Genomic DNA, 25,640 nt, shown 5'->3' on the forward strand with positions numbered 1-25,640 from the left:
TTTTTTTTCTATAAAATCTATAACACCTAAAAAAGAACATGGACACGAACATACAAGTTTTCCAATAGAGCGCGAAGAACGTGCCCGTCCTTGACAGATAAAAATTGCACAAAAGTTCATTCAATCCCGTCCCTTTCCCCGCAAAATGCATTTCCTGGAAAGGAAAGGATTCCCAGAAGATGCACAAAAAGAGCGAGATATCGCGACCAAAACACCAACAGTCCACTCCAATAATCCTCGAACTCTGAACGAATTTGCAAAACAGCATTTTCTCGTGACCCACGAGGATAAGCCCCCCACAATTCCAATGGTATTCTTCAACAACTCTTTCGTCTCCAACTCTTTCTTTTTTTTTTTTTTTTTTTTACCTCGATTTCTTCGAGCCACGAGCGAATAATCAATCGTCAAATTTTAGAAAAAGCGTTGAATCGCGAACGAAATCGAAGACAAGACACTTCTTCTCTCACAGTTAACTCGGTTCACTCGATTCACTCACTCGATGGAATTCTTGAGGAGATTTCATTAATTCTTGAAAGCGTACGTCGTTCGAGCGGATCGATGGATCGAATGAATTGGATCGAAATTGATGCGATTTTCGCGCGAACCGATCGAGGGACGAAACGCGACTGGTGCCGTTTGTCTGGCACGCGATTGATAAGCTCGTTATCTTCTCCGCGGATGTTAATTTTTCTTCCTCTTCTCCCTCCCCGTTTCTCCTCGTTCTTTGTCCGTTCTTTGTACACCGACACGTCGATCTCGTGCGAACGAGAGACGTCTATCTAGTGGAGTAGCAAGTATTGGGACCAATATACTCTTGAAAAAGAATATTTGGAAAAGAAATAAAGAGAATATTATAAGAAAAGGATCGCCACGTTTTTCTCGAGGTAATTATCGATGATGCTGATGAGGAAAGAAAGATGTATTATATGTATTTATTCCAATCGATAGATAATTGAGTCGAATCTTTTTGAATAATAATTAATAATAGATCGTTCATTACATCATTCTTACTTGCTCTTCATCTCTCGATAATTCAATCATTCGAAACAACTAAATAATAATAATAAATGTAGTAAACAGAAAACCTTGCATTATCACAGGAAGAACAGAAATGTCTTTGTTACTGGTTCATAAACACTGGATGTTTTCTCATGAGATATTCAATTGTCAATCAAGACTTCGCTTTAAATGCAATAAGAATTCGCAAGCGAGGAAAAAATTTCGCAACTCTTTTCGAACATCGTCAATTATTTAAAGAACGCAGAGATTTCTCTAAACGTCTTAATCTGAAGTAATCCAATATTTGTGTACGAGCCAGCAGTGTCAACCGCAAGCAGCTCGAGATCGACTTAAAATAGCAACCCTGTCGAATCAAAATCCCTAGAAGAAAAGTTGGAATTCGATTTCGAGGCTGTTCGAAAGTTGGAACATCGGCGTTCCATTTGCGGGGAATAGCGTAACGTGGCCGCTTTGTGGTTGCACCACTTGGCTGACGTCTCGAGAAAATCCTTTGGGAGAGGTTGAAGATGGAGAAGAGTTGTAGAATAATCGAACGAGGCTTTGAGATTTGACGTTCGACGATGTTTTCAAAACAGATTTTTTTGGCAACAGCAGATTCGAGATAAATGTTCCGTATATAATAAGAGAAAAATTTCGAAGAAAGGACGAAACTGACATTTTCCGCTCTATGCCGAAAAGAAAGCGCAATCTCCTTTCCGAAGAGACAAAGAAACGAGAAATAATTTTTGCTATTTTCGCAAATTATGTAATTTCCTCTGATCACTGTCAATAAGGCTATTATTCGTGTTCTATTATCCATATGTGTTGTCCATTATTACACGTGATGGTGGCACATCACGTTAAATATTCTACGTGTGACCGCAAGATATGAATGGAAAGTTGAGGATTTGACTCATACATGTGTGCATATATACGTCATTACGTGGCTTCGTGGAATCGACCAGAGGTCAGAATGTCTTCAGGAACGTTTGTTACACGATCAATTCACACGGTCAAGATTATATTTTAAACAAATATTTTTCATATAATAAATCTTTGAGTTATTATAAATTAATTTTAACTATTTCCGGATTGAAATTTATCTAACAGATGATAAGGAGAATGTATAATAATTGTTTCAATTATTTCTTAATTAATTAATCGATAAGATCGTTATTTATTCATTTAATTATTATTTTTTTCTTTTCTTGTAAGTTCCTTTTTATACACAGAGAAATCTGAAAGGCATTCCAATTTTCATAATGATCTTGTCCTCGTTTCGTGATTCTTAAGTTCCTAAGTTACGACGATTTCTACTTTTTGTAAGCTTTATAAATATTCATAGTTTAATGTTTTCAGTAAGGAGGAGCGATACAATGTTTAGCGAACGTGTTTGGAATAATAATCGTTTCTAAAGTAAGAGTTATAAGGTACAGTTATGTTCCCACAGAGTAAAAATGATTACATGTCCGTAGCTTTCTAGATCTAAGCCAGTCCTTCACGGTTCAATGGACAAGTCTTCGTGAAAGAGGGATCTGCGATCGATTGAATTTCGTAATAAAATCACCGGCAAAATATATACATATCCCCACGTATCTTATAAAATCTTGTTACATTCTAGATCTGTTCACTCTCAAAATATACTCGCCCTATTTCCTCGATTATGAAATTCACTCGTATCTTCTTTTAAATATTTGACAAAAAATCTTCTGGAAAGTTAAAATAATCTCGTGAATCTATTTCTATCCATCTTCGTAAATCGATCCAATCAAGAGTATCGAGAAATTATTTCATTCGAAGAATGAATCGAAACTCAATATCATAGATACTCGATCGAATTCTTAAATTTATTGTTAAATTTCGAAGAGGAATGAATAAATGTGTATGGATCTATACAATTTTTCTGAGGAGAAGTATAGAAGAAAAGATTTTAATTTTTAAACATTTTACTTTGGAATTTATAAAATATTTTTAATCAGTAAACACTTCACACAATTTGCCATCAATCCTACTTGAATTTTTATATTATTTAAGAGTATCTTAAGAGCTCTGATTCGAGACGCATACGACGATCGTATATTCTAATATATATAACTCTTCTCATCCATGTAATATTTGTCATAAATTATGCATACTGAAACTACAACTGCTTGGTGCAAAACATCAAAGAACGCATATGATAAAGTATCCGCGACATAAATTCCAACCATCGTCGCTCCAATATTCATTAATTACATTACCGTCTTCCTTCGCTATTCTATTATATATATATATATAAAAACTAAAAAAAAAAAAAAGAAAAAGAAAAGGAAGAACGCTTTCACTCTACATTCATGTCACTCGCCTAGTAATTCGCCTTCATTTACAAGGTACCACCAAATTTTACCATGTACACCGAAGAATACAGGAATTCTTGTTAGGCCTTCAACCGTAATTTAAATATATTTTGAACACATTCCATTAACTCTGCTAACACAGTTCCATCGGCAACTATTTTCTTCATAAGATATATATGAAGGTATCTTTCAATTTCTATTTTCATTTTCATTAGAAATAAATTACAAATTTCTAATTCACTTTCACTTTAATTTTCCTTCGTTTATTTTACACAAGATTAAAAGAAAAAAAAAAAAATATACCTATGGAATGTTATCTTCAAATTCCTCTAATCGCAAAAGATCAAATCCAAATGATAAAAGATTAAAGCTAACAAAATTATTTTTTAAAAACGATCAGCCATTAAAAACCACGTAAACCACCACAGCTACGTAAAAAATGATCGCTTTAAGCGCGGATGAACACGTCAAACGCGCCACGAGATTCGCGATAAAACGGGCCACTGACCCGAAACCCCGTGCAATGGCGTGCAAACGTTGCACGACCGTGTCGTCTAACGCCTGTGCATCATCCTCCGCGCCGCATTCGCAGACAACGCATTGCGCGAGATCCACCGATTCTCCACGATTCTCCACCGCCGATCTTTAACACAAACGTTGCACAAACCGGCCAAAGCGCAAAGCCTATAATCACTCGAGCGCGTTGCGTGATAGCATTGGCCCATCGAGCGCGTATCATGGGAGGAGAGTGGGCAGGTTCTGTGCAAAAGTTGCAGGTGCATCGAATGAGTCGCGATGAAAAAAGATCTGGGTCGAGTTGTTGTATCGCGCGCTTCGACCACGTCCCCGTTCCAACGATGGAATGCTTAAATCCCTCCGTTTTTTTCTTTCTCGTTAACACGGTTTTTCGAATGCACAGTTGATCGAGACGTTCACTTTCCCTTCCTCGATTATTCTCGAGATTCTCGAGATACGTTACGCTAGTTATGGTTAAGTGTCTATGAAGCTTCTGGACGAAATGAATCTTGAAATTTGTCGAACTGCGGGATATAATTTGAAACAAGTAAGATTAATTTATAAAATTTACAAAATTATTGTATTCGTTTCGAAACTTTGAAACTTTAAAAACGAAAGGCTGGCACGATGATATTTTATTCTTTCGGTTCGAATGAAGTTCTTGGTAGTAAAACTTAAACTTGTAATTTTGTAACAGGAGCGGGTCGATGCAATGATTTTTTTTTTACGGGATATTTGTTGAAATTTGAAGCTTTCGCTTCCTCGAAAGCACGGTGACGAGAAATTTGAATACGATAGATTAGAAGAACACCTACAGCGTTGATATCGCGAATTTCAATTGGTTACAATTACAAAACGGTTATTATAAATAATTGGGCAAAATATTTTTGAAATATCGCTCTACGACGATGCGCTCGATCGCGATGTTGTGTATCTATTTATTGTTCTCTCTTTCTCCCTTCTTCTGGAATTATTTAACGAATTATTGAGAAGAAATATAACAAAGGAGTGACGACTTCATTGACAAACTTGATACGTGTTGCTCGTATTACACACACGATGTGTATGCATAAATTATGTCATGGCAATTGTATGAATCATTAATTAGGAAAGTCGAAGATTTATCGGAATGCGCGAGACAGCACGTGCTTCATTCCACGGCTGCACAATTCCACGGCGAATAACGAGAAATATCCGGAAATCTTGGTCCACGTGTTCCGGACTAGGCAATTAGACAGCAACGACTAATTTGGTAATTAATTGTATCGTTATAAACTATTCGATACCAAGAAGATTTTCAGAATTCAGAATGCTAATAAAGATACTTTAAAATGGTAAAAACCATTGTCCTCGTAACAAACAGATACGAGAATGTTCTTCTTCTCGAAGATAATAAATGTCAAAGTTTAATAAATAAATTTGCCAATTGAATCAATCCAATAATCTCTCTCAACTCGATACTTTCTATATCGATCTAAATATATCAATTTCCAAGCTTTGAAGGTACAACAATGGAAAGTAGAATTCCAATGTGTAAGGCAAATTTCAATAACTCAAAATCATTCTATCATAATATTTGGTCGCAAATTTTCTTCGGCCTAAGGAAGACTTAAAGTGTGTCACGCAATGATCGCGTGAAAATATCGAAATACGATTCGATCGCGTTATGCAACACAACCGACACACAATGGTGCGCGTCATTTCAATCCGATTTCAACGAGGGAAGACAACGAGCTCTATTTTCTCGAGAGACGATTCTCGAGAGGATCAAAGGTTCAAAGTGCAACGACAACTCGATCATTGGATTTAAAAATCTTCGTTTCGCGCGAGCAGACGTTAAGGAAGGGGGGAGGGAAGACAGGAAGCGGGGGATGCGTTTGAGCCTTGGATTCGAATGGTAGCAGGCGCCTGGCCGGAAGTGAATCGTCTTGGAACGTGGATTTAAAAAGAAAGGGAAATGGGACACCGGCTGCTCCGATTTAACTAAGCAGAAGTAAACCGGGTCGCGAATGAATTTGATATTCTTCTTCACGCCAACGTTAATTAATTCTGTTTTATTTATTTATTTATTTATTTATTTAAGTAAGGACATCGATTTCGAGTAAAAAAGAAAAGAGAAAGCAATGAATTTTGAACTTTTTGTTTATCGCAGAATTATTTTTAGAATTCAATGATTCGATAAAATTAAAATTGATATTACTAGACCAATTACTCCTCCTAATTTATTTGGAATTGCTCGTAAAATTGAATATGCAAATAAAAAATATCATTCAGGTTTAATATGGAGTTGGAGTATTTATAGGATTTGCAATTTTAAAATTATCTGGATCACTTAAATAATATGGATATTGAAGATTAATTATTATAAAAATTAATAAAATTAAATAAAATCCTAATAAATCTTTAATTGAAAAGTATGGATGAAATGAGATTTTATAATTATTATAGTTTGATCCTAAAGGGTTAGAAGATCCAGTTAAATGAAGAGCAAATAAATGTAAAATAATTATAAATAAAATAATTAATGGAAGAATAAAATGTAAAGAAAAGAATCGATTTAGAGTTGCATTATTAATGGAAAATCCACCTCAAATTCATAATTTACAATTGTATTTCCAATATAAGGAATTGCAGTGAGAAGATTTGTAATTACGGTTGCACCTCAATATGATATTTGTCCTCAGGATATTCATATTCGATGATTTATTTTTTTGTTTTTTTGGCTTTCGTGAATTTTATTATCGCACAATTATTTTTGAAATTTGCTCGTAATGTTTTTGCTCGTTCGAATTTTATTTGTTGCACAATGTTGTTGTGTATTACGATTCGTTGTAATATTTGACGTAACGATCGATGCGAATTAATTAATTTCTTTATTTATTGCGAAAGAATATCAGAATTCGCATGCATAGTGAGTTTTTACTCATTTCTTTCTCTACTAGTGTGGAATGAGACCAAAGGTGAACGTCTGTGACGTCAATCTTTTCCTTACAGTCGTAGAAAGCGAGCACGAGAATGAACCCAACATAATTTCGAAGAATAAAACTGTACATTGTATTTTTTTTTTACAATAAACACGAATGTACGAACATCGCTTCGCATTTAATTAGTAAATGACAATGACTGTACGGAAGCGTATCTAATCATATCTGTTTTACATATTTCTCAGTTCCATTAGGAATTCATTCATTCATTACGCTTAATCTTATCTAATATTCGATAATATTCGTAAGAATCTTAGCTAACAAATGAAGCCTAATTAATAAATAATAGATACGAAATAAGTCACAAATTCGCGAAAGGAAAAAAGACAATTATCATTTAATTATTCCAAAACAAATTTTTCCATTGCAAATTAATAAATTAATAAATAAAAAAGAAAAAAAAAATATTCAAATATATTATGTATACGCTCGAAAAATAAGATAAAATTCTCTTCGATTCTCATTTCCATTTCGTTCATTTCACAAGGACTCCTATCCTATTTCATCAAAAATTCGAGTCTGAAAGAATATACGTACCAAGATTCATAAACTCGTTTCCCTCAATTTCAAAACGAAATCGAAATTCTCATATCTCCTTTGACGAATTTTCAAACTTCAGTGAAGAACAGAGACGCCGCGAATTGGGGGAGGGGGGGGGGGGAGGGGGGGGAAAAAGAAAAATGCACGGAATAGCGACGGTCCTCGTATAGACCGGGCAACATTTTTGTCTGGCCGATTTATTTTAAGAGCGAAACCTCCGCTTCTTTAACTTTCTTTTCCCACTCTGAGCTCGTGTCGCACGCACGTGTTAGTTTTCGCGTGCAAATCTCTAACCGCAGCCTTGTCACTCCTCACAGGGCTCATTAACCAAACCTTGCTACCCTGTTTGCGCGATAAGTCTCTCTTTGTGCACCCAAGCCGAGCAAAATCAGCCGTAAGTACGTTGCGCACAATCGACCAAGAACCGCCATTTCTCTGACTTTCCTTTTACTTTCAGAGATTTGCTCGGCTCTCGACACGCCAAGAATCCTATCCTATCTTTTTAAACGGCGACCAGTTCCTCTTCACCAACTGTTCTCGCGCAATTTCGAATATCGATTTTAAAGAATTACGATCCCTTTTGATGTAACGTACTTTACCCTCCGAAGAGAGGGTAAGGTTCTTTCAGCGATAGAACCTTAAGACGAACTTTTAAATTTTAAGGATGCTTGGGATGTTGGTCTTTTCTTTTTATTTTTGGGATGAGGTACATTTTACAATTGTGATTTTTATTGATTTATTATTTATTTTGCGATAAATTGCAAAAATAAATAACGAAATATTGTAGAACTTTTTATCGCAGTCATATTACGAAATTTATGATTGAAAGAGATTTTTAAGTTCTATCTTTACAAAATTCAAAAAAATTGTCAATTTATCGAGATCACGTCCTTTCCTCTTCTAAACTACTTTTTTTAAATTTCCAGTTCAAAAAACTTGCTTCTCTAAGCAGTCACTCCCTATATATTGCAATGAAAGGGAAAATAGGAACCATGTGCCACGAACTCTCAATGAATGGAATTGTACGTCGGTATTTTAGCGTGTGGTGGAAGATAAAATCGAATTCCGGAGAAAGACTCATCCCGTTGGAATCGTCTGGGGGAGGGCGATGAGGTCAATTTTACGTGAACTTCCTCCACGAACACATCCTCCTGGTGAATTCTTATCCGTAATCGCTTACGGATGTGGCATCGTGTGATGTATACCTTTAAGTTCCTTCCACACAAACAGGCGTTAAGATTTTAAAAATCTCGTCATCGAATTCTCATATGGACGAACAAACTCAGTTTTCGTCGTGAGAACGTCGTTCGTGCGGTTGTTAATTGAGAGCAGAAACTCCTCGAACCGTTTTCATTCATGTTTCTCTGAAACCTCTTGTCGAGATCTCGAAGACTTCGTATGAATTTATTAATGTCATAATCTGTTCTCGATAACCTTGTGAACTTCGATAGAATGACGGGAATGTAAATATATAACAATACGTTATATTTATACGTAAAAAAAAAAAGTAGCAAGATTATCTCGAGTGTGTTAATTCTGTATCATATAAAGAAACTTAGAGAGAAAGAAAGTATTATTGAAGAATCGACAAAGATTCTTTTTTATCTCTAATAATTGGAATTATTCAATTCCTGGTTTAATAATTATTTTCTTAATTGAAATATAAATAATGATTTGAAATGACAGATAAGTTATCTAGAAACTATTCTCTTACTATGTTAGATATATTATATAACTTTTTAAAATTTTTCCAAATAACATAAGTTAATTTTCTAATAAAGATAATGATGCAACAACAGAAGCTTACGTAAGCTTCTTTTCAACGAGACTCGCCTTTAAGCGTAGATATATAAAAATTGAACGATACATTTAACGAAGTTATCGAACGAATCAAAATTATTAAAGCGAAATGAAACGAACTTGAACTAAATTCCAGCAATCAAATTGGATCAAGATCAAAATAGAAGTTTAGTTTTAAATATATTCAGTTTGCAAAGTGAAATCCATTATAACACGTATTATTACACGCAACTATTAATCTGTTACACGACTTATGAAAACAAGAATTATACGTGCAAAAGATTCCCAAGATTACTGCTTATTAAATATTTTTCATCTGACCAATGTCGCGCCCTACAAAAAATGGTAATTATAAAAATTACATAGAAAGAAGATGTCGATAAACGATATTATATATAAATTTACAATGGAGTTAGAAAATTTTATATTCATTTATGCGATCTCCATTTAATCGTGAAATAAAGGTTTATCGAGCGCAATATAATCAATGCAATTTGCGAAGGACGATAATCATTGAAAACTCGATGAGTCAAGTAATTAAACAAACTAATCACGAATTTATTCAACACGACATTTCCAATTTCCATAAGATAGCTAGCTATCGCTTCAAGCTTTACTTAAGCGACTAATTGTACTTAGATAATATAACAAACAAAGCAAAACAGAAACTTTACAGAAAGAAAAAAAAAAAAAAAGAAAGAAAGAAAGAAAAAGATAGCTAGAAACGAATTCATTCGATAATAAATTTCTCCAATTCAATTACCTTTGTTTATTAAGTCTTTACAAACTTTTATGCAACTCACAACATTTCTCCAAATTTTCCAAGCCAATGAAAATTTATTTCATTTAACTCTAATTTTTTAATTTTAAACTCTAATTTTTTAATTAATCAGCGTAACATTTCTATACTTTGCGATATCAAATTTCACGCAATTGACACGTTATTTGGCTTCATTTACATCAGTAGCGTAACGTAACAATCTTTGATCCTTTTAACTTTTCCTTTAAAACTTAAAACATCCGGAGGCTTAATCCAAACGAAAATAAGAACAATTAAAAATCCGTTGAATCTTGCGAGTTGCATCAATCTCGGCTGCCGTTTTCCGTTTCATCGGAGGCGATATTTACGAGTCGAACAATTCCGGGGGATTCAACCCAGACGGTGACGTTACGACTCGGCGCCCGACGTCGATTCATCAACGTCGATAAGCTTCTTGAAAAAATGCGTCTATCGTCGCTGACGCCTGGTATCGAAGGATGAACCGTGCACGCCTGTTACGCAATTAATACCCGCATCCTGCACCACGATCTAGTTTCAATCGTCTCGAGTTTTCGAAGATCATCTCGTTACAGGGACTCTCGTTCACGCCTACCAGTGATCAATCGTATTTCTATAACGTTTTTCTCGGAACGCGTACGTTCGTAAAATTGTAAAATTTCAAATTTTTTCCCTCTTCTTTGTTCCAGCCTTTTCGATAATTTATAGAACACTGTACACGTCCTTACTCAGAGTTTCGTTGCTTGGAAAGAGATAGAGATTCCTTCTAAAATTTGGGAATGCTTGATTCAATAAAAGAATAAAGTACTCGTATTTCTATTAAACTTGCCAATTTTGTTTAACAACGCTATTCTTCAGCAATAACTTTTCAGCAATAATAAAAATTACATATAATTATAATATAATTATACGAATAAAACAATGTTCCAATTATATTACGCGCAATATCGATTTCGATTTCGATAATTGAATACAATCGTTCATTTTTCTTTTTTTAAATCTCTTCAATCGCGAAAATCTCTTCGATCGAAAAATTTCGTTCCGTTTGTTTCTCGCCTACGAGCGAGAGAGAAAGGAAAGAATAACCACTGGATTAACCACACCCGTGGACCGAAAACTAATTACTGAACCGCGGTCGAGAGAGGATCGAAAACGGAGGGAAAAACTGGAGTAGCGCGCACAGTCATCGACCACGCGGAATCACTTATTAATTGACGTCCACTTATCGACCCTTCGTAGATACCGTGCTCGAGACCGACAAACACGGCTTCCATTCCCCGTTTTCTTTTTTAACTTATAAATGGTATAAATAGTTCATTGTAATTGCGGCAATCGCGGCGTGTTGCATCTGTCCGTTGATTCGATGGCTTTTCGAGTGTATATTGCCGATCAAATTTAATGCGAGTATTTAATGAATACTCGAGGATATGTCATACGATCAGGAAGAGAATTAGTGTGGAAAAGAAAGTGTAATAATAATTATTCGTGCGATGTTTTTGAGAGAGATGTAGAAAATTAATATATCCTCGCGATATATTGGCGTGTGACGTGTTTTTATTGTTAATCGTAGAACGATGAAAATTCTTTAAAGAAATGACAAAAATGTTCGTTTAACGCGTAGTAAGAAGAAAAAGGAACTATTTTAAAACGAAGAAAAGAGAAAAGCTTATCGTTCCATAAGATAAAAATATTAACTAAAAACGATATATAATTTTCAATATCCTATAACAAAAATGAGATTTTTGTGGAATGTCATTAACATGTCGATCAAAATTTACTTGATCAAAGAGATAACAAGCAATATTGAGAAGAATAAATTTTTCTTTTCCTCGAAATCATGAATTTAAACGATCCCTACTTCAGCCAATCGGTCGATCGAATCAAAAAAATCTGCTGCGTTTTCAGGCGAGAACCTGGCTCCCACTTTAAATATGCATGCTCGAACTCGATGCTTTAACTCGCCCGTGATGGAAGCTTTGATATTTCCGCTTTGAAATTTTCATTAACCCGCGCAGCTCGCCGATCAACAAGTTCAATTTAAACGCGGTGTTTGCCATTTTCCCTCCCGCGGATAATCGGTGAAAACCCGCCCGATTCTGACTTCCTTTCCACCCTCCAATCCGTGGAATCTTCGAACAGAAGAGGTTTTTCTCTTGAAAGAGAGATTCTTTTTTCTTTTCGGATGAGTCAACATGTGCGAAGAAACTGAGCCAGATCAGCCAAAGTTTTCAGCAGATTTCACGTGAATCAGCATAAGCTGATGAAGTATCCGGTTGATACGACTCTGGTGAGACAAATCATATCGTTGCTTACGTAATACATAATACGTGTCATTAAATTATTTTTTGCAATTATTTTTCCAGGAAAAATAAGAAATATCTTGATCTAGGTTGTAGATCAGTACAATTGTAATAAATGTAATAAATGTAATCTAATTACGTAGAATTGTAATACATGTAGATTTGATAATTTTAAGATCTGCGCGAGTTCATCGCTTTTTTCGTGTTAATTCTGTGATCTAATTTCTTAAATGTTTGACGAAGAAAAAATTGGAACAGGAAATGAAGAATGATTTCGACTCGAATAAAATAGAAATTTATCCTATATTAAAGTAATTGTAACGCGAAAGAAATATTTTAAATATAACAAGATGAGCGAGAAGATCATTTGTTTGTTTTAAAGAGAAATTTAAAAGAAATGTAATAATTGTAAATTTTATAAAAAGCAGAAGAGATTTTTAAAAAGCAAAGATATTTTGAAATAATCATAATAATTCGCTCGAAACGAATATTAATTAGCATCGTAGATATATGTAAGTAACATGATCACAATAATTAACAATATTATTTCACAATAGTTTTTCGTTTGAAACATTCAAATAATGGAAATGAATATTTTCTAAAATTAAAAATTATAATTCGATTCGATAATTAAGTATCCATTCTTGACCATTGATAATTCAACGTCTGTTCAAGATCAAGATTGATAAAAAAAGAGAGAGAGAGAGAGAGAGAGAGGGCAAGAAGTTCCCTTCATTTGCATCGGACTCTACTTCTCCAGGGTGGGACATTGAAATTAAATCAACTGCCTGTTATAAACACTTCAGTAGCAAAGTGCTTTTGACGTCACGATATTTAATGAGGAATAATTATAAGCGGATCTTCGTTACCCCGAACAATTTACATGGATTTATTCGTGCACGAATTTTCCACGGCAAACAATCCCTCAACTCTGATCGAATTCCGATCAATGGTTGCAATGGTAGCCGATTTCCGGAGCGAATTCCGCGTAAAAAACAAACAAACAAACAAAATTGAAAATAAACGAGAGAATAAAATAATAAAAAATTAACAAAAGCAAAAAAAGAAATACGAGATAACGTAAACAAATGTGTATTTATTGCAGATTTTATCATTAAATACATTTTCATTTCGTTAAACGAGAAATAAATATAGTTTTTTAATTCTTGTAAAAATTCCAACATGGATACAATATAATACTCTCGCTATAAAAGAGTGAGATAATTCGATTGGAAAAGAAGATTGGAAAGGAAATGGGTAATCAGAAATATAAACCTGTCTTATGAGCAGGTTCTGTATAATTAAAAATTGAAAATGTCAAGACTAATTTATTTCTATGAATGTAATTCTTATCACTGATAAATTTGATCGAATGAAATTTTTCTTCGCAGATTAAAAAAAAAATTTACGAATTTTTAATCCGAACACAATAACTCGATCTCGTTTCTCATTGTATATCGAAGCAAAAGTTTGAGTGAGCTTCATGGAAACTGGAGAACAAAGACCTGCGTTTTTCCAAAGAAGAAGGCGTATCGTTTGGATCGAAAGTAAGTAAAAATAAATTTTGTTTGGAAAACAAGTTTGTTAAAGGAACGTGGATCCGTACGACTGGTTACTGTCCAGTGGTAAAATCCAGTGTTAATTTTGAATCATTCTCCGCTCCAGAAGTCAGAGAAGAAACGTTCTTTCCCTTCCTTTTTTCCTTTGTCTTGAAAAACAATTTGTTTGAAAAACACTTAATCTACCAATTATTAATTACCAATCCTTATTAACATCTAACGAAATATCGACTAACTATAAAAACTCTCCTTTACAGACAATAAAATTATCTAATTAAACAGAATATTTCATAGTTCTTCCTCTTATATTTTCCCCATCCAACGAGCAAGTTAACGCAAACAAGTTTCAATCAATATCGGGAAATTCGAACAGTGCGAAGCAGAGAAGAAATGGGAATAATTTCAATTCAATTATCACCAGCAACAATAATTACATCACCGGTATTGAAACCAATTTTGAAATCCAAACTCGAACGGAGGAGAGTAAATTTTCATAGTTCTCGTTACAGATCGAGCTTTATCGAATAATCGAGTTATTCAGCCGTACACTTTCCGGCGTATATTAAAGTTGCCTAATACACGACGATAAATAATTTACATCCCTCGAATCGTGGACCGTGAATGCGCAATATCGCGAGCATTATCGCGAGCGAGCCTCTCGAACCGAATAAACCCTGGAATCGTCGAAAACGGAGAGGAGAAGAGGAGAATAAAATACGAAAGAGAGAGAGAGAGAGAGAGAAAGGAGAAAAGCTGGGTGGAAAAACAGCGTGGAACACGGTTGCGAAAAGCGCGAAAGTAAATCGCATAGGAAGATTACGGCTCTTTCTTCTCTCTTCCTCTGTCTCTCTCTCTGCATTTTTCATTCGAGCTCGTTTCGATGCCCGCTGGACATCAGTTCCCCAGGACGCGTTATTACTCACAGATGGACTTCACTTCGCAATGATTCATTCCCGTTTAAAGCTCGAGTCGACGAAGCTCTGCACAATAAGCTCGGATAAAATCGAGAGAGAGAAAGAAGGAACAACTGAACGTTGATACTGTGCATAGGTCGCTTTTCTAATCTGGGGTGATGAGGTATGGAGAGATGATCGTTGGAAGAAATCTTGTCAATTGGATTTTTGTAACGGTGGAGGGATGATATTTGTGAGAAAAATATCTTTAGAGTAAGTTGAAATAAGATAAAAATGGATAATTAATTTATTTTTTAAGTTTCAAATAAGTTTTAAATAACGAGAAGTGTTAAGAAATATTTAAGATATTTAAAATGTCAAATAAAATCTCTTCTTTTTTTTTTTTTAATCATATCATTGTATCGTTTCTAATAATGAAATTAATATCTGATAAAATTAATATCGAGAATTTTCATCGAATTTTTTTAAAAAAATTACAATAGATCGAATTAACATTCCAATCGGGCGTTCAAATGAAAATATGAATTGAAAGACAATCGATGAAACAGAAGAGCAAAAAGGAGATGATGGATCGAAAGGTGGAAGAGAGAGAGGACAGAAGGTTAAAGGTCAGACGTCCAATTTGTAGCAGGTTATATAGAGATTCCTGTGGCGATACATGCTACAACTATCCTTCCAATATTTCTCTTCCAACTACGTTACAGCCCGGAAAATTCTTTTATCAATGTCCGAATTGTTCCACGATATCTAGATTTCGAATACGAAACGAAGAAGAGGAGGAACGAGATGCATCGATGGAAAATGGGAAATCTGATATACGAAATAATATTTCTGATGCTGGTATAATGGTACAATGTAATAATCTTTACAATGATTAAAATTAATGGCACAAATTTATCAAAATTAAAAGGAAGATGTTGAAAGAATAAAAAAATTCTATTACTATGTGTTAATTAATTAATATTGGATTTGAAATAATAAATGTATAATGTTTGTCAGAATATTTTTTAAATAATAATCAAATGATAAAACGCGAAAGAGCGAAAGATATCTACTATTTTTAATAGTTAGAGAAGGATCACGACGACTTTTGATATTAAATCTTTCTGGAAACTCGTTAAGCTGGTGCAAAACTCTGTTGCAAGGAAGTTTGATAATTCTCGAAGTGAGGAATAATTAGAAGGCAAGTTATATAAGATTGTGCGCTCCAATTTTAATTTCGTTTAATGGTTTGATGCATAATGATCAATCGAAGGTATTATGTTCCACGAGAAGCGTAATCGCTTTTGGAAAATTTAAAAAAAAAATATGAAAATTGAACGTAAAAATTATCATTACGTGGAATAACGAAGAGATTTTTACGCGTAAAAATTTTTATATTTTCTTTCCTCTATATTTATTAATTACACCAAGGTGGATAAAAAAAGGATAAAAAAATATTCATCGTTCATTATCCATAATATAATCCATAATATAAAATAAATATATTCTTTGACATACATTTTAATAAACTGTAATAAAATCATCTCGAGCGATTTAAAAATTCATGGGAGTGTACACCTTGCATAAATAAATCTAGAGAATGTTACATTTTCCAGTATATTTTAATATGTGCCGACACGTTTATGCGATATTAACGTACTACAGAAATTTTGAATCGAAATTAAAATTTTTACTAAATAACAAACCAATTCCAAACTTTCCTCAAGGAAATCAAAAGCCACAAAAATTTGTTGAATTAAAAAACACTGACAAACTTTTTTGATTATCAACGAATTTAAATAAATATATTTTGTTAAAAATGATTTTCATTCTCGAACTGATGTGTCCACTGACGAAGAATTATTTCTCAAACGAGATCAGCATCCTCGATTATTCTCAAATTGACACTCAATTATAAAACGTTCGAGTATCTCGAGTGACACTCTCGAGTGCAGCACCGATGAAAATTAATAATTCTAGGCAAATTCCACTCTCAAGTCATCGAACAATTCCTCTCCAATTTCCACGAAAGTCATCGATCGAAATACCGTTTTAGTGACTGAACCGAAGCGAAGAGAAGTGGCAGAATCAATGAGAGACGGGTGCAAAATAAACGCCAACATCTCGGGCTAATTGCCGTTCCAAAAAAAAAAAAAAAAGGAAATTATCGGAAAATTCAGCGGCCAAGCTGACCAGCTGCCATTGATATTTATCGATCTCTCGATCTCCTCCACACGCGAATCGCTTGAATCGCGTGTACGATAATCGTGATCGTGAATTACACAGGTTGGCGGACGGCTCTAATGTGAGGGTTTGAATTGGATTTCCGCGTAATCCGTCACGTTGGAAGCTGAATCTAAGAGGCATCGAGCGGACGAATCACTTTGAACGGAGCTGTAAATCCACTAGCTGTAATATTTGTCATCTCCTATATTGCCTCCGCCATTCTGTTCGCAGGGGATCATTGGGGATCCGAGTCGAGGAATTGAAGATTTATTGCGGAAGAGTTAATGAGCGTGGAAACATCGAAGGAAGCGTGTTATTCTTTTTATTTCGGAAGGGAAGACGATTGTCGTCGAGCTATTGAGATTCGTTCTTTTCATCGAGATTCTTCTTATTAATCTCTCTGTGATGAAAATGATTAGGCGAGTATGCTATTGTATATATTACAAGGTAAAAAAGTATTCTTGTTTAAAAATTTAATTTAATAGATCGATCGAATGGAAAGAATTGATACAATTAAAAATAATGGTTAATTATGGATATTCCTCTGAATGTTTTAAATCGAATCGTATCGATGGTATTTAAGATAAAGAAAAGATAGATTTTTCGATCACGTAACACTTTCATTAGTAACTCATTTTATGCTACGAATAATAATATATCTTACAATTAGAAGGAAAATAATCTCACGATACGAGAAAGAAATTGATTAATAAGAACAGGTAAGGTAACTTTTAGTGAAAGCGATCACGTTTTTTTGTGATACAGATTTCATCTACGTTTGACACGAAACATCGTGATTCATTTATCATTAAAATATGAAATGATTTTAGCAGAAGATTGTTTGGATGTTGTTGACAAAAAAAATTGAATTTTAAATAATTTTATACAAGGCATCCTATATATTTAATAAGATCCTATTAATAATTGCTTGCGTAATTTTAATTGTACGGAACACATCGAATAATATTTCGTTAAAACCGCTATAATTTAGAGTATGATAATGCAATTAATTTCGACCGGAGGAATAATCACAGCGATACGCCGCATAATGGAACGTTGTCAACCGAGGAGCCGAGATAATGCTAGAAAAAAAACGGTTGAAACAGCGGAGAACAGGAAGTTGGTATACCATACATGGAGATGGGTGTCCACGGTACAGTGGCAACGCGTTGCATAATCCAAAGTGCATTCTGCAGTAGCGCGTACCACCGTCTCTTTCATTTTCAACCCTCAAGTGCCATCCTCAAGCGTCACAAGTGCCCGAAATAGGCACTAATTTTAGGTTATCTCATTTTACTTCATTTAATTTTTACTCGATCCTATTTTAATTTCATTTTCCATATTGACATTAATAATTCTCTCTCTTTTTTTTTTCATATAAAACAAAGAATATTAAATACCTTGAAATTAATTAATTCGATGCAAATTCAACAATATCGTTCGGGGGTTGAAAATTTCCACTCAAATATTTAATTTAATCCATTTCCCTCGTAAAAAAAAAAAAAAAAAAAAAAAAAAGGATTCATCAGTCAGAAACAATATTTTAAATACTGTAAAATTAATTTAAAATTTAATCCCGAACCCAGCGATATCACTAGAGAATTGAAAATTTTCACGTCAACGGTTCGTAATCTCGTTTCTTCGAAAAAACGTATCCCCCCTCATGAATAGTTATCATCGATCGAATTCGAGACGTCTTATCGTAACTGTCTCATCATTCGATAACGAGTTTCCGTGAGTTTTCGATTATATCGCGATGATTCATAGCTCAAGTTTCAACATTTTCATCGGCATCGTGGATTTTTTATTTTGAGCCATGAAAAGGAGGGGAAACGGACCTTGAAACATAAAACTTTTTAAATCGTTGATCGATGGAAATTAGGTATCGTTTAAAATTCACGATTCATCGATTAACGAGGAAAAAATTAGATGTATAATATTAAATGTTTCGTTGGAAACGTTTCTTTTGGATCGTTAACGTTTCAACATTATGCGGTGGAAGAAAGCTAAGATGAATTTTAGATAAGACGGGATTAAAGTACGATAAAGAGGGGAAATGGAATATATAGAGAGTACTTGAGAGTTGTAATTCGTGGTTGGATATGTGAGTTTCTTTTATGAGACTGCATACGGAGATTATCATGGTTTAGTGTGTTGTTTGAATCTAAAATGTTGCACAACGATGTTGATAGTATGAATAATACTGCAAGGAATTTGTGGATGTGCATATGATAAAATATATAATGAAATAAAACACGAAATAAAACATTGAAACAATTATTAATTTAAAGAAATTTTAAGAATTTTAAAGAAAATTTTCAATTCTAAATAAATTTAATTAAATGAAATTATCAAATATAAATATTTCAAATAAAATGAGATAAAAAAAAAAAGAATAAATATAAATATATTTGTATTAAACACTTGTATTAAATAGAAATATAATTAAGAAAAAATTTAGATTTATAAAATTTCTAATTTTCGCAAAAAGATAAAAAATTGAATAATATGATTATTTTCAAGAATAAAATTTTGTGATCTATCGATCAAAAGATTCTTCGGGATCCAAATAGTCGGTAAAACAGATCATAGATGGCAGCACGAATCATTCAGTTTCACTCGTTACATGGAATGATTAACAACGAGATCGCGAAACAGAAACGATAAGCTTTCATATGAAATTTTGGTAAATTTTAAATGTGAAAACGATTGAAATTGGATAATTGGAATTCATTCGTGCCATTTTCGAGCATCGTCGAACCGGATTAACGTGAACTAATCCGAGCAAATTATCCGAGAGATCGATTCTACTTTCCCTTATTAGCAAAATTTTAACTAAGTAATCGAATTGATATTTATGTATAATTTGCAAATCCATTTAATCTTTTCTAATAAGTAATATTTAGTTTTGAGAAATTTCATTCTTTTATGCTTTGCATAAAGATTTAAATAATGAATCAAAATAATAAATTTCGATTATTATTATTAAGAAAATTTATTGAAATTCAATATGTTTAGAGCAATGAATTTATATTTCATACTGAATTTATATGTGAGATTAATTATCAAATTATATTTTATTATGATATGTTATATTTTTTTAAATTATGATTATAAAGATATTCGAACTGTGTAATTTACATTAAGCATCGTATTTTTTTTTCAATCTACACCAAATTTCATCGTGAAATTTCCGAAATATTTTCCATTTTGAAACACTTATCGAACTTCATAGCTAAATTGTCGCGATACATACATATATCTAATGCAACAATAAAGAAATTATTTCGACTCCAAAATATATAATTTCCATTAAATATCATGTTTACTTTCTACTTTCTTAATTCCTACTATTACTAGTTTCCAAAATGATCTCGATTTGAAGTTTCCATTACCTTCACTTCCAAACGACATAATTTCACACATGATACGCGAACAATATTGTTTTCAACTTTGTAATACATAATTTCCAACAAATGTCATACTCCCATTAGATAGCACAGCTCTGTACATTCAATCTTCGATTTCAATACGTTTGCTCTCCATTCGAATTATGATTCCATTTCAAAATGCCACGATATTAGATACATTATTGAACGTAACGATACAAAACAATACAATGTTTCAACGCTATTCCAAAACTTCTTTAAACTTTCGTCGTTTCTTCATCTATCCCTTTTTATACCACGAGCCATCATCTTCCATTGCTATATCATATTTAACTCGTACAACCAACCGATTCAAATCTATATAGCAAGAATTATTTACAATTAATTATTCCCCCAAATCCTCAAATCCAATTTCTCAAAAACCTATCTCCCTAAACTCCGGAACAATTTCAAATTTCCAACGTTTATTAACATCTTAAAAACCCTTCGATTCCTCAAATTCGATTTCCACCCCCAAACCCGCCCCCAATTCTCTCGAAACATCGAGAACCGATTTCATCCCCCGCCCCTCCCTCCCTCCCTCCCTCCATCCGCATCGCTTCCGTGTTTTTTAATCCCCCAAATAATCGTCCGCGTAATCGCGATCACGGAACCGAAACGAGGGGCGGGCCTCGAAAACTCGGCATACAACACACGCCACGAGAGAGAACTATTGATTAACTGTCTGCCACGTTGCGTCTCGAGTCTCGGACACCATTGTCTTTCATTATGCGATATCGCCATATCCGGAATGGCGGTTCGCGAGCCAACACACGGCCAACCTCCCCTTACCCCCTCCCCTCCCCTCCCCTCCCCTCCCCTCCTCACCGGCTTTCGAACCGCTGTTTTCCGCTCGTGCGTGTTCGCGAATGTGGGACAAACCGGTTGGAAAAAGAGAAATTCGCGTCAATTCCTCGTGACTCCATTCTGTGCTAACGTGATAGACTCCGTTATGCCCGTGCCCGGTTTTTCGAAACGACAGCCATTGGAGAAAAAAGAGAGAGAGAGAGAGAGAGAGAGAGAGAGAGAGAGAGAGAGAGAGAGAGAGAGAGACGCACGTGCCATCGTGAAAGAGACTTGGGGAGAGAGTTGATGTTGATATACCTTGTTGTTGATTAAGTGAACGTGGAAAAATTTAATTATTACTTTCGAAATTATGAAACGTGTAGTTTCTTGAGATGCTTTTCTCAGTGACACGATTTCTTTTCGTTTAAATGGGATAAAATAGGATTTTATTAATTTGTAACAATTCCACGTGAATGTAGTTTTTAATGAATGTATTTTAATTCTGAAAATATTACGAAACGATAACCACGTATATTATCGAAATTTCTATACATTATTCCATATGTTATATAAGTACCAAGTTGTGTAAAAATTATCTGTATCTAATTTTAGGATTGAATCAAGAGTATGAGAAATAAAGTATTAAATATGAAAAATCTAATGCGGCAGGTAACGATAAATAGAAAACATAAACTAACTCACTTCACTATCCAATTTATTTCTATTGGCTATATCAACAACAACAGAAAATAACAAAGACACGAAGGAAGGGAAGGGAAAGAAATTCCTTCGAATATTAAACGTCATTCAACGAACAATTAAATCACGCGAAAAGGGGGTTCGAACTACCCCTCGGTCTATTCAGCTTGATTGCGCGAAACAGCCTCGACCCTCTTCCCTTTAAATTTAATCGTCGAGCGTGCAAGAAGTTTGAAGGGAAGTTCTACGATTCGAGTTCCGTGCCAAAACGCTTCTCGTTTCCTTTAACACGTAAAACGAAACGAAGTTTTCGCGACGAAAGTTTCCGGGCGCGGGAAATTTTTCGTCAACGAAAATGAAAATCACGACACGTCAATTGCAGCTGATTCGTGCACGATTGCACCGTATAGAACAACGATATTTCCCGATATTTAATATAATTTTATATAATTTTTAACAAGCAGTACTCACCACGATCATCTCGGAGGGCTCGAGGACGAAGCATTCGTTGGGTCTCCTGGCGCTGCCACCCGTCCGCTTGCCAAAGCTGCAACAGAAAATGACTGTGATTTAAAATCCGTTCTCGACAATCATGCTCGAAAAACCTTTTTTCGAAGTTTAGGTAAAAATTTTTACCTCGGAAAGTGAAATCATATATTTTTTTCTTTTTTTTTTTTCAGAAGAAATTATAATAATTGGAGAAGTTGGTTATTTTTCGTTGGATCTATCTTCTTTGATTTATCTGTTACTTTATATAATGAAAAGTTCCCGTTCAATTTTATATTTTCGATAGAGATAAAAAGAATGAAAGCACGATCCAATTTTTGAACACGAAATCTCACTTAAAGCAAGATAACGCGGCTATGATTTAATAGCAGAAAATCTCGAAGAGAGAATAAAATAATTTTTATTAAAATTAAAAATTAAAATATTAAAATTCCAAGGAATATTAATCGAAAAAGTACAAAAAAATTCAAACTCAAAGAAGAATTAAAACATCGATCGAGCGTGAAGGTGATTTCTCACCCCTCATGTCTCAACCCTCTTTACGAATTAACACCCAAAGGTCCCCGCATTTACGTGCGCCATTCCCCGTTTAATGATCCGCGGATATCGACGTCACGATACGCGCCCAACAATTTCGATTTTATCGTTGGCCGCCCTTCGTTAAAGGGTTGCGAACCGATGGCCATCCAGCGTGCCATAAATTTCTTTCGTCCAACAATAACATCCAGCTTCCACGAGAGGGAGGCGGCCGTTGCATCGACACGGAAGTCATCGCCGGAAATGCAATTTATCACCGAAAACACGAGCGCGATGCAATATCCTCGAAAGGGGGTGGCGGGCTCGCGTAAATACATCCATTGTTGCGGTGTCCTGGCTTTTAAATGTTTACGAACCGACGAGAACGAGAGAACGAGCCATCGACAGATGTTTCTCTCTCTCTCTCTCTCTCTCCCTCCACTCCTCGAATTAGCCAGGAATTTCCACCCTTCGGATTCAGCAAAAATCTCCCGTGGCTAAGCGTGAATCGAGGGGGTCGAACAATGGCGGCGCTCGTGCTCCCGGCATAATATTTTCTCCCTTTGTCGTGGGAGCGTGTATTATTTTTACTGGCGAATAAACGTATTTACACGCGCGTTACATCGATCGCAATCGATACGCGCGCAAGGTGTTTCACGAAATATCGGGCGTCGATTATGGCGATGTATGTCGTGTAATATATCTTGGTTAATCCCGTTTCATTGGATCGCTCGAACAGAGATTTCCGGGCCTATATCGAGGTGAACATTTTTCGAATGGGTGGCTTAATTTAGTTTGGCATGGATCTGTTTGACCGGGGAGGCAAAGTATAAATACTACCACGTTGGAATTTGTAGCGTAGGAAATTATGGGAGGAAGACGCTTCGTTTGAATTTTGAAAAGAATTTTTTTTGAATATTGGAAAGTTGGTTCAATCGTACGTGAACTGAAAGGGAGGAATAAAGGTAATATATATATATAATTAGGATAATAGTTTTTATTAGCCAAGCTTTCGATTTGTGGTTCAAATTATTTGACCGTACCTTTTCTATCTTGAACATTCTGAGATAAGAATTGTCAATAAAGGATATATATCATTGAAATTCAGGAAAATAGAAATAATGGAACAATATACGTTTTTCAGATAAATTCTTAAAGCATGAGAATACCAGTTTGATAAACCTGATATAAAACCGACCTTTTTATATCATGTGACTGAAAGAGTAAGATCTCCATAATACGCATAAAGGCGTTTCTTTGAGTCATTATACGAGCAAAGAAAGAGCACAAAGAACAATAATCCAAAGCCTTTAAAATATTCAAACTATAATTTTCTATTCCTTCTTAATTAAATATTTCATCACGTATATTCGATTCTTTTTTTTTTTTTTAATAATCTTCATCTTATATTAATATTAATACTCGATTGAAAAAAATATTAATTCAAAGGAGACACATTTCGAAACTCTTCTTTCGAGAGAAAGAAATTCACGATACGCAGGATTAAGCGGATTCAAAGGATGCATTACGTTTGCAAGGCAAGCTTGAAAACAATGTCGTTAAAAGATAAAGACATGCTTTCTTTTTATAGGTTTTGAAAGGAGAATTCTTCGATTCCAATATCTTTCTACCATTCTCGATGAAATATACCGATGTTCCGTCCTATTTTCATCGGAATTAAACGTCCAATAGCGAAAGAGAGAGAGAAAGAGATATTTCTTCCGAAGAACAACCTTTTGAAAGCAACCATTGCGTGCCCGCTGTACATTAATTACCTTAATTGGAAGCGAGATCATATGGTAGCTGTGTATCCCGCAGAAATCATAATTTATTAAGGCAAATGGATTAGCAGCAGTAGGATAGGTATGTACAAGTGGAGTTGGCTGGCTTTTTGGAACCGTGTTTCGAGTCCTGAAATTGGTTATTAATGCTCATGAGGGAATTACGTGGGATATCTTATAATGAGAAGTTCAAAATTACGCATAGTCGTGGAATAAAATTTGTTTGTCCGTTCCTATAAATATATTTTATTTGTATTGGCAGTAAATTTATGAGGAATTTCAAATTTTTATTTTTTTATTAATCGATCAATCAATGATTGGACAACGATTTTATTTTAGGCTATGTATGGTATCGATTAATTCTCGTGTGCAAACATTAGTTTATTTTTCGTAAATTCTTTGCGATTGCCGACCAGAATATTACGCAAACAGAAACTACACTATGCAAAAATATATTATTAAATGAATTCTAATTCAATTTATTTCGCACAACAAAAACAAAATTGAACGGCAAAATTTATTAATTTAAACGTTATTCGTGCAAATAGCAGGATTGAAATTTGATTTTGCGCGCGAAAATATCTTCCTCGTTTCATTATCGAACTTAATTAAAGAAGAATAACCTCAATGAATCTTGTTATCGATATTAATGTTGCCAAGCATTTGCATAACAGCTTAATTGTACTTAACTCTGCAATTCTATTACCGCATACTCGACTTGCAATAATTCTCGTTTACTCTTGCACGCGAAAAATAACGTAATCCGATATCAGCATTCAGAAATATGGACAAATATTCGATGATTAATAGAAGTAAATAAAAAAAGAGATATTTTTATTTTGTAATTACATTACAAAAAATTTATAGAGATATAATATTCAGAGATTAAAATTAAAATCCTATTTATCCGTTATGTAATTAACTTTCTTAAGGTCTAATCTAGTTTTATGAAGTCCTATTAGTCCTATTACATAAATCACCAACTATCA

At 34.3% G+C, this 25,640-nt stretch overlaps 1 protein-coding gene across 9 annotated transcripts in view; it reads right to left on the reverse strand.

Annotated features, from left to right (window-relative positions):
- Positions 1 to 25,640, reverse strand: part of LOC122719920 (rap guanine nucleotide exchange factor 2-like) — a 202,153-nt gene that overhangs the window by 31,358 nt on the left and 145,155 nt on the right. For 6 of the 9 annotated variants that reach the window (XM_043946187.1, XM_043946186.1, XM_043946192.1 and 3 more), the window contains one exon: positions 22,319 to 22,394. In XM_043946187.1, the coding sequence (XP_043802122.1) occupies positions 22,319 to 22,394 (76 nt within the window). Of the gene's footprint in view, positions 1 to 368; positions 593 to 22,318; positions 22,395 to 25,640 lie in introns of those variants that run through there. The other 3 variants (XM_043946191.1, XM_043946190.1, XM_043946188.1) reach the window with 1 other exon arrangement.

This window comes from Apis laboriosa, unplaced genomic scaffold (assembly GCF_014066325.1).
Source record: "Apis laboriosa isolate Shangri-la unplaced genomic scaffold, ASM1406632v1 scaffold9_cov152, whole genome shotgun sequence".
Classification (NCBI taxonomy): Eukaryota; Metazoa; Arthropoda; class Insecta; order Hymenoptera; family Apidae; genus Apis; species Apis laboriosa.